This window comes from Amblyraja radiata, chromosome 7 (genome assembly GCF_010909765.2).
Source record: "Amblyraja radiata isolate CabotCenter1 chromosome 7, sAmbRad1.1.pri, whole genome shotgun sequence".
Lineage (NCBI taxonomy): Eukaryota > Metazoa > Chordata > Chondrichthyes > Rajiformes > Rajidae > Amblyraja > Amblyraja radiata.
In genome coordinates this window covers 83,757,172-83,767,894 of record NC_045962.1, presented here as the reverse complement: position 1 = coordinate 83,767,894, position 10,723 = coordinate 83,757,172, and the positions used below count along the sequence as shown (strand labels likewise).

The window sequence follows — 10,723 nt, the reverse complement described above, 5'->3', positions numbered from 1 at the left end:
ACACTACAAATCAGGCAAATTAATCATTCGGTTAAAACTTATAAAACACACTTTTATTACCTTACTATATGCAGTTAATAAAGTTCCAGCATCGTTTGTGAAGTCACGAGAACATATTTCTAGGTGGAAAATCTTCCCACAGTTTGAGACGCAGGCGCCTAATAACTGTAAAATTACAGAACAGCGTTGGTTTTTGGTTCAGAAAACAGATGATTAACAGCATACGGTAAACAACTGGAAGGATTTTAAAGTGAGCATTTGTAAGGTTCAAAGTAGTTACAGAAAGGCACATGGGCGTCACGGTAGAGTTGCCGCCTTACAGCTTCAGAGACCCGGATTCAATCCCGACGACGGGTGCTATCTGTACGGAGTTTGTACGTTCTCCCCGTGACCTGTGTGGGTATCACCGAGATTTTCGGTTTCCTCCCAGACTACCAAAGATGCACAAGTTTGTAGATTAATTGGCTTGGTAAATTTAAAAATTGTCCCGAGTGTGTATGTGGGACAGTGTTAATGTGCAGGGATCGCTGGTCGGTGCAGACCCGGTGGGCTGAAGTGGCTGTTTCTGCACTGTATCTCTAAACTAAACTAAACCCGAGGAGTATCTTCAGCAACAGACTGGTTCCACCAAGATGTAGCACAGAACGCCACAGATCCTTTCTCCCCTGTGGCTATGAGACTGTACAACTCCTCACTATGTTGTGGGGTAGACCAACTCCCCTTTCATGGTACATTTTGGAGTCCTAAGGGGAGCAAGACAAGTACAGTAAATGTCAGGACACTAAAGAATGTTGGTGGTTTGAGTCCACAGTTCTTTGAAAGTGCCACTGCAGGTGGATCGGGGATTGAAGCTAGCACCCGACACGCTGGCCTCCATAGGTCACCGCATAGAATACGAGGTAGGCCAAGTGTGCAAAACATTGGGAATAGTGTGTGCAGTTCTGGTTGCCACACAGTAGGAAGCATATGGTGGCATTGGAGAGACTGCAGAGGAGATGCGGTGTGCACCCGGAATGGGGACAGATAGTTGTTTAAGAAGGAACTGCAGATACTGGAAAATCGAAGGTAGACAAAAATGCTGGAGAAACTCAGCGGGTGAGGCAGCATCTATGGGTCGAAGGAAATAGGCAACGTTTCGGGTCGAAACCCTTCTTCAGACTGATGTGAGGGTGGGGGGAGATGTGAGGGTTGGAGACGGATAGGATAGCTGGGCTTGTTTTCTCTGGAGCGAAGTACTCTGATGTGTAAGATTATGAGAGATATGCATAGGATAGATGGTCAACACTTTTTCCCCCACGGAAGGGATATCAAAGAGAAGAGAGCACGTTTCAGCTGAGGGAGGAGTTTTAAAGGGAATCTGAGGGGCAATTTTAATAATACATAAAGTGATGGACATTTAGAATACTCTGCCAGAGGGGGTAGTGGCATCAAATACAATGACCCCATTTAAGAGGTGTTTAGACGCACACTGGTATAGATAAGGCGTAAAGGAATACATTCATAATACAGGCAAGTGCGATTAGTGCACTTGTGTATTTCTTAGGGGCAGCACAGTGGCACAGCGATTCAGTTGCTGCCTTACAGCGCCAGAGACGAGCGTAGGCTCGATCCGGACTAAGGGTGTTCCGGTTTCCTCCCACATTCCAAAAACACACAGGTTTGTAGGCTAATTGGCTTCTGTAAATTGTCCCCAGGGCGTAGGATAGAACTGGTGTATGAACCATCGATGGCCGGCGCAGACTTGATGGGCCGCAGGGCCTTTATCCACACTGTATCTCTAAACTAAACCAAGAGCTGATGTGACACCAGCAGCAAAAAAAAAAAAAGAAGCCTTAATATTACCAAGTTAGTGGCTCAACTAGGACTAACTGAATGTGTAGGACGGGACTGCAGCTGCTGGTTTACACCAAGGATGCAAAAAGGAATAGGTCCTTTTCTCCAGAGTTGCTGCCCGATCCGCTGAGTTACTTCAGCATTGTGTGTCCATTTTAGGACTAACTGGAGGTCGTTTGTAAATTCAGCCAGAATTAACGAGTGATCTTCAGTTAACTCCAGTTGAGGCCATTGACACGGTAACATTAAGGCAGCTCTGCCAACTGAACGACCATCGCACAGTTACAAACCTGCACTGCACCCTTAGGCCATGTCCACACATCTTGGACATTGGGAATCTAATTGTGATTCACCACCAGCACCTAGAGCTGAAAGAGTACAAGCTCGGAAGGCAGGGCATTGCCTGTGTCCTATAGCTGAAGGCCACTAAGTGGAGCACATTTCATCATCCAACCGCAAGCTTTGAGAGAGACTGAGACTCTATGAATGATACAGCACTGAAATAGGCCCTTCAGCCCAACCAGTCCATTCAGACCAAGATGCCCCAGCTAAGTTTTAGTTTAGTTTAGAGATACAGCGCAGAAACAGGCCCTTCGGCCCACGCCGACCAGCGATCCCCGCACACCAACACGATCCTGCACACACTAGGGACAATTTATAATTTGGAGTGTGGGAGGAAATCGGAGCACTCGAAGAAAACCCATGCAGCTCACAGGGAGAACGTACAAACTCAATGCAGACAGCACCCGTGGTCAGGATCGAACCTGGGTCTCTGGCACTGTAACTCTACTGCAGCGCCTCCGTGCCGCCTAATGAGAGGCATGACCAAGCTAGTCCCATTTGTCTGTGTTTGTCCCATAAACCTCTAAGCCTTTCCTATCCATGTTCCTGTCCAAGTGATGTTTAAATCTTGTGTGTTTGTACCTCCCTCAACTACTTCCTCTGGCAGTGCGTTCCATTTCCCCCACCACCTTCTGACTGAGCAGGTTGCCCCTCAGATTCCCATTTAAACCTTACTCTCATCGTAAACCTATGCCATCTAGTGCTTGATTCACCCTCCCCATGCCCTTCATGATCTTATACAACTCTACAAAATCACCCCTGTGCTGCAAGGAAGAAAGTCCGAGCTTTTCCAGCCTCTCCTTCTAACTAGTCGCTCGATTCCTCGCAACATCTTTAACGCCAGAATTTTAACAAATTCTGGACGAGAAAAGAAACGAAAATGGATTGGCCTCACTCACCGTTAACGCCTTCATTGCCACATGTGGATTTTTGTGACTTACTCTCTTCATAATCGCCTTCAGACAATCTTTAGATCTAAAGTTAAAAAAAAATACTTGTTAAAATATTCAACGCAAGCTAACAATCAACATTTCGAATGTTGCACCCTGCTGCACTTTAGAGTCACACAGCGTGGAAACAGGCCCTTCAGCCCACACCAACCAACATGTCCCATCCACACTATTCCCACCTGCATCCATTTGGCCCATATTCCTCTAAACCTGTCCTATCCATGTACTCGTTTAAATGGTTCTTAAACATTGTGATAGGGCCTGTAAATGTGATTACACCGCCAACAACAGGCAGATTCAAGTTTTCACTGATCCTGATTTTAATCTCTGGCTGAATTAAAATCACACTTATATCTTAAAGAATCGCAACGTGATCTATAGGATAAGGTCAATTTGTGTCATGGAGTCATTCAGCACAGAAACAGGCCCTTCGGCCCAATGCGTCCAAGTGGGCCAAAATACAGCATCTCAGCTAGTCCCATTTGCCCACATTTTCCCCATATATCCCTCCTATCCATGAATGTTCATGCATCTTCAACCTTAGGTCATCTTGGTCAGCAAAGACATGTTGAGGTGAAGGGCCCCGTTTCAGTGCTGTTGGGCTGAATGCCTTCTAGTTCTCGTTTCCCCTACCAGAGAAAGAAAGACCGCATTCACTCCAGCTATGCCCCTCATGATTTGATATACCACGATAAGAGCACCCCTCAGCCTCCTGCGCTCCAAGGAACATTACAAGCAAGTAAGGCACACACTCCCCTTTGCCAATTTACACAGACACACACACACACACAAACCTATACTTTAGCTATCCGTACAATTAACTTCACCAGCAGTGTAAAGCAAAAAGTGCTAATTCTGAAATTGGACAGAACATTCTAGAAATTGCAAAGCAGGCGACTTCTGCAGATAAACAGACACAGAGTTAATACTTTAGGTAGAAGCAAGGACGTGCCCATTGCTAGTTACACAGAAGGTCACAAAGTGCTGGAGTAACTCAGCAGGTCAGGCAGCTTCTCTGGAGAATATGGACGGGTGACGTTTTGGGTGGGACCTGCAGATGATTAATTCAGACTATTGTAATATATTAGGTTGATGACTTTTCACCAGAAATATGTTCCTGGCATTTGTCGCAAATAATCTTAGAATGGACGTGGAAAAACAAAAAATCTCACTTAAAACATTAGACTTGCTTTTCTGATTCTGAGGTTTTGTATGATTTTAATCCTGTTTTTTCATTTATATTATTTCTTTAGCTGTCCAGTGTAATTAATTACTTTTTAGATAAATTACAAAAGATGATAGATCGTAAGACAGAGGAGCAGAATTAGGCCATTTGGCCCATCGAATCTGCTCTGCCATTCGATCATGCCTGATCTATCTCCCATTCTCCTGCCTTCTCCCCATAGCCCTTGACACCCTTACTAATCTATCAATCTTCACTTTAAAACTACCCAATGAGTTGGCCAAAAGGGTGAAATATTACAATCAGGGGAAAGTTACTGTCACAATAACAAGCTGGCAAACATGTAATTGCTCAAAATGGCTCAGTCAATGTCTAAAGCATATACTGAAACAGCATGTGCAAATATCTTAATTACAATAGATAATAGGTGCAGGAGTAGGCCATTCGGCCCTTCGAGCCAGCACCGCCATTCACTGTGATCATGGCTGACCATCCCCAATCAGTATCCCGTTCCTGCCTTCTCCCCATATCAACTGACTCAGCTATCTTTAAGAGCTCTATCTAACTCTCTCTTGAAAGCATCCAGAGAATTGGCCTCCACTGACTTCTGAGGCAGAGAATTCCACAGATTCACAACTGTCTGGGTAAAAAAGTTTTTCCTCATCTCCGTTCTAAATGGCCTACCCCTTATTCTTAAACTGTGGCCCCTGGTTCTGGACTCCCCCAACATCGGGAATGTATTTATTCTGCCTCTAGCATGTCCAATCCGTGTATGTTTCAATAAGATTCCCTCTCATCCTTCTAAATTCCAGCGTATACAAGCCCAGCCGCTCCATTCTTTAAACATATGACAGTCCCGCCATCCCGGGAATTAACCTTGTGAACCTTCGCTGCACTCCCTACAAACAGCAGCTTGGTATTTTTACAAATAAAATATATATATATATATATACACACACACACACACACACACATATACACGCACAAAAAAACAAAAATAGTACAAACAGACAAAACCAATACCCACAGTTAAGTGCAGAGCTTAATGGAGGTTGTAGTGTTTAATAGCCTGATGGTTCTAGGGAAGAAGCTGTTCCTGAACCTGGATGTTACAGTTTTCAGGCTTCTGTACCTTCTTCCCGATGGCAGGGGTGAAATGAGTGTGTGGCCAGGGTGGTGTGGGTCTCTGATGATGCTGGCTGCCTTTAAAGCAGCGGCTCCTGTAGATCCCTTTGGCCGCAGTGACTCGTCGGGTCACTGTGACGCAGTCAGATGCGAGAATCTTCTGCTTTTCTTTAAGCAGGCCGCCAATGTTATTTGTGGATCCTTGTTGCAAGAATGCAGCCACAGAGGCAATGCAGCAGTGTCGGGGGGGGGGGGGGGTCAATCACAGATTCAGCCCAGTGGACTTGGCCACGAGCCCAGTGGACGACATCGTCGGGAGCTCGCAGGTCCCAGGTTGGTGACCGGTTCTCCGGAGCTCCCGCAACAACAGCTTGTAGATTATTATCTGAATGGTGGCCGATTAGGAAAGGGGGAGATGCAACGAGACCTGGGTGTCATGGTACACCAGTCATTAAAAGTAGGCATGCAGGTGCAGCAGGCAGTGAAGAAGGCGAATGGTATGTTAGCATTCATAGCAAAAGGATTTGAGTATAGGAGCAGGGAGGTTCTACTGCAGTTGTACAGGATCTTGGTGAGACCACATCTGGAGTATTGCGTACAGTTTTGGTCTCCTAATCTGAGGAAAGACATTCTTGCCATAGAGGGAGTACAGAGAAGGTTCACCAGACTGATTCCTGGGATGTCAGGACTTTCATATGAAGAAAGACTGGATAGACTCGGTTTGTACTCGCTAGAATTTAGAAGATTGAGGGGAGATCTTATAGAAACGTACAAAATTCTTAAGGGGTTGGACAGGCTAGATGCAGGAAGATTGTTCCCGATGTTGGGGAAGCCCAGAACAAGGGGTCACAGTTTAAGGATAAAGGGGAAATCTTTTAGGACCGAGATGAGGAAAACTTTTTTCACACAGAGAGTGGTGAATCTGTGGAATTCTCTCCCGCAGAAGGTAGTTGAGGCCAGTTCATTGGCTATATTTAAGAGGGAGTTAGATGTGGCCCTTGTGGCTAAAGGGATCAGGGGGTATGGAGAGAAGGCAGGTACAGGATACTGAGTTGGATGATCAGCCATGATCATATTGAATGGCGGTGCAGGCTCGAAGGGCCGAATGGCCTACTCCTGCACCTATTTTCTATGTTTCTATGTTTCGTCCGCTGGACTGGAGGGAGGCAGCTTCGGCAGCTTCGACCGCCCCGGGTTGCGGAGTTTGAACCGGCCCGTTCGCGGAGCTTGGATTCAGCCGCGGGATTTACTTACCATCACCCGGCGGGGTCACAACATCGGAAGCCTGGATCGCCTCAGCGCAGAGGGAGAAGAAGGAGGGAAGAGACAAGGACTTAAGACTTTTGCCTTCCATCACAGTGAGGAGGTACCTGGTAGACTCACTGTGGTGGATGTTAAATCTGCGTTTATTGTGCGTTCTGTTATTTTATTCTATGTTATGACTGCAAGGCAAACAAAATTTCGTTCAGACTGAAAAGTCCGAATGACAATAAAGGTATACAATACAATACAATAAGCTGCTAAATCGTAGGACGATGTCACTGGGGAACATGGTACAAAACCAAAAAGGACGAAGGAGGAGAAGCAGAAGGCAAAGAGGAAATAAGTTAAAATGTATTTCCCACGCATACCCATTTGGTGTTTTCCCAACACGATCACAGATGTCCATGATGAGGGTCCAGTCTTCACTGGTATTATGCTCATTTGTGGCTTTTTCTGAAAAAAAACAAAAATAAGTCACATCCATAGTACAGCGCATAAATCAATCACGCAGACCAACCAGTACACAACAATTTCATATTCAAATGTATACATAATAATTGATTTCCATAGAACCGAGCAGCATTTGAGCAGGTCCTTCGGCCCACGATGTCAGTGCTGAACTTAGTGCCAAACTAAACTAAATCCTTCTGCCTGCACATGATCTTTATCCCTCCATATTTCGGTACTTTAATCGGAATTTACCTTGCACTGAATGTTATTCCCTTTATCGTGTATCTGTACACTGTAGATGGCTCGATTGTAATGCGTAGGAAGGAACTGCAAATGTTGGTTTAAACCGAAGATAGACACAAAATGCTGGAATAACTCAGCGGGTTAGGCAGCATCTCTTGAGAGAGAAGGACGGGTTGACGATTCGGGTCTGAAGAAAGATTTCGACCCAAAACGCCACCCATTCCTTCTCTCCAGAGATGCTGTCTGACTCGCTGAGTTACTCCAGCATTTTGTGCCTATGTTCGATTGTAATCACACATAATCTTTCCGCTGACTGGTTAACACACAAAAGCTTTTCACTGTACCTCGGTACATGTGACAATAAACATTACTAGCCATCTACAATCCTTTTAAACGCCTCTATCGTATCTGCATTCATGCCACATGTTCAGGTAGTCGCCAGTACCATTACTGTATGGGGACAACTTGGCTTCTTACTTAAAAACACCCAAGAGTGTTTAGTTTAGTGATAGAGCATGGAGACAGACCCTTCGGCCCATTGAGTCCATGCCGACTATCGATCACCCGTTCACACTAGTTCTATTTTGTTCCACTTTGGCATCCACTCCCTACACACCAGGGGTAATTAAATTACAGAGGCCAAATAACTTTCAAACCCGCACGTCTCTGGGATGCAGGAGGAAATGGGAGCACCCAGAGGAGACACGCGCAGTCACAAGGAGAACATGCAAATTCCACACAGTCAACGTGAGGTCAGGATCAAACCAGAGTCTCTGGTGCGGTGCGGCAGCAGCTCAAACAGCTGTGCCATCGTTAAATTGTGAAGGAAACCTCAGATAAACCTAGGATTTTACAGGACAGCCCAGATTAGATTGCAGCGTGGAAATTTACATATTTAGGCTGCATTACAATCAATTTCAGAATCCATATGAGCAACCAAAATTGAGCTGAAAGTTTTTTAGTCAGGGAAGACGACTCACTGATCCACTAGACTTTAGAGATACAGTGTGGAAAGAGTTTAAGAAAGAAGTGCAGATGCTAGTAAAATCGAAGGTAGACACAAAATGCTGGAGAAACTCAGCGGGTGAGGCAGCATGTACGGAGAGAAGGAATTCTCAGAATGAAGAAGGATCTCAACCCGAAACGTTGGCAATTCCTTCTCCACGTAGATGCTGCCTCACCCGCTGAGTTTCTCAGTATTTTGCGCCTACCTGTGGAAAGAGGATCTTCAGCCCACCAAGTCAGCACCGACCAGAGATCATCCCATGCACAAGCACTATCCTACACACTAGGGACGTTTTCCAATTTAGCCAAAGCCAATTAACGTTCAAACCTGTACGACTTTTGAGTGTGGGAGGAATCTGGAGCACCCGGGGAAAACCCACGCGGTCAAGGGGAGAACGTACAAACTCTACAGACAGCACCCGTAGTCAGGATCGAACCCTGGTCTCTGGCACTGTGAGGCAACAACTCTACAGCTGCGCCACCCTGCCACATGAAGTCCATTCTCATCAAGGATTGTCTTTCTGCTGACTGGATAGCACTGGATAACATAAGCTTTTCACTGTACCTTGGTACACGCGACATAAGAAACTAAACTGACATGTTCTGCAGCACAACGGAACACATGTGTAAAGGTCACTTTAATTGGCTCCAAAACACTTTGGAACATCCTGCGATTGGGGAAAAAGGACTGGACGAGCAAGTCGCATTGTTTAGGGATGAGTCCTTATTTACAGGACAAACCTGGCTCAGGTTTCAACATCAGAGTCAACAGTAACTGACCCAGTAATAACATTGTTGATCTAAAGGTATTCTATTATATCTGCAGTTCCAGGATATTGCTAAACTTTAGCGTTTTGCAATAACTGCCTTTGCAGCAATGATTCCCGAATGACGGGGGAAATCTATGACAAACATAGAGCTGTACAGCACAGGAAATGGCCCTTCGGCCCACAATGTTTGTGCCAAACATGATGCCGAGTTAAACTTATGTCATCTGCCTGTGGATGATTCATATCCCTCCAAGCCCTGTACTTCCATGTGCCGATCTAAAAGCCTCTGAAATGCCACTATCGTATCTACATCCACCACCACCCCGGCAGTACGTTTCAGGCCCCCACCACTCTGTGTAAAACAAAAACTTGCCCCTCACATCTCAATTCAACCTTCCCCCATCTCACCTTTGCTATGGTAGACAAAAATGCTGGAGAAACTCAGCGGGTGCAGCTGTGGAGCAAAGGTAATAGGCACCGTTTTGGGCCGAAACCCTTCTTCGGACCTCTAGCAGGGCTTGAAATTAATGGTTGCCCGGGTGCCAATGGCCACCTAAAGTCCCGCTGGGCAACCTAAAAGTTGTGTCATTTTGCCCAGCTTGGCAAGCACCCGGGACACCTGCCGTTAAACTCTGAGTGGGGCCCCCCCTCTCTATCTCTATCTCTCTCTCTCTCTCTCCGTCTCCGCCCGCCATCCGTGTCCGGGTCTCCGCTCTCCGGCCACTCCTCATCTGCCGGCACGGCCGGCCTCCTGCACATACGCACTGCCACAGCCTGCACATCCTCCCCCTGCACACAATTACGGCCAGCACATCATTGGGCCAGCACATCATTGGCCGCCCTGCACATGCGCATTGCCACGACAACTGGTCGGCGCCGGGCACTTTCTCCCTCCCTTTGCATTGTGGGAGATTTGGTCGCCATTGCTGTCCGGACGCCGCCTCGCCGCGACCGCTGAAAAACTAAAGCAAAATCACTCCCTGGAGCAACTCTTGCTTCTTGGTTTCCTGGTCCTCCAAAAATATTCCAAATGGAATTTAAACTGGAGGTAGTGGAGGGTCCACCATCAAACTCTGAACAATAACAGCCTATTGCACTTTATCTGTTTATTTATTGTATATATATACACACATACACATACATATATACTATAAAACCAGGAAATGGTGTGCCTCAATCAGTGTCTGCAAGCTGGAGGAAGGCAGAGGGTCACGTTTCTCTGAGCTGTGAATAACACTGAACACATATCTACTCAAATGTGAGTGCCCTTAGTGGTTCTAAAATGCTTGCAAAAAAGTGTCTATTGGTTCTAAAGCTTGCAAAAAAATGTCCATTGGTTCTAAAGCTTGCAAAAAAATGTCCATTGGTTCTAAAGCTTGCAAAAAAATGTCCATTGGTTCTAAAGCTTACAAAATAATGTCCATTGGTTCTAAAGCTTGCAAAAAAATGTCCATTGGTTCTAAAGCTTGCAAAAAAATGTCCATTGGTTCTAAAGCTTGCAAATAAAATGTCCATTGGTTCTAAAGCTTGCAAAAAAATGTCCATTGGTTCTAAAGCTT

The 10,723-nt window shown here is 45.8% G+C and overlaps 1 protein-coding gene across 1 annotated transcript in view; it reads right to left on the bottom strand.

Moving 5' to 3' along the window:
- LOC116975579 (signal transducing adapter molecule 2-like) overlaps positions 1 to 10,723 on the bottom strand; it is a 56,007-nt gene that overhangs the window by 23,547 nt on the left and 21,737 nt on the right. The window contains exons 2-4 of the mRNA XM_033024877.1: positions 7,065 to 7,149; positions 3,075 to 3,150; positions 61 to 165 (exon numbers count right to left, since the gene is read on the bottom strand). Of these exons, the coding sequence (XP_032880768.1) occupies positions 61 to 165; positions 3,075 to 3,150; positions 7,065 to 7,149 (266 nt within the window). The remainder of the gene's footprint in view (positions 1 to 60; positions 166 to 3,074; positions 3,151 to 7,064; positions 7,150 to 10,723) is intronic.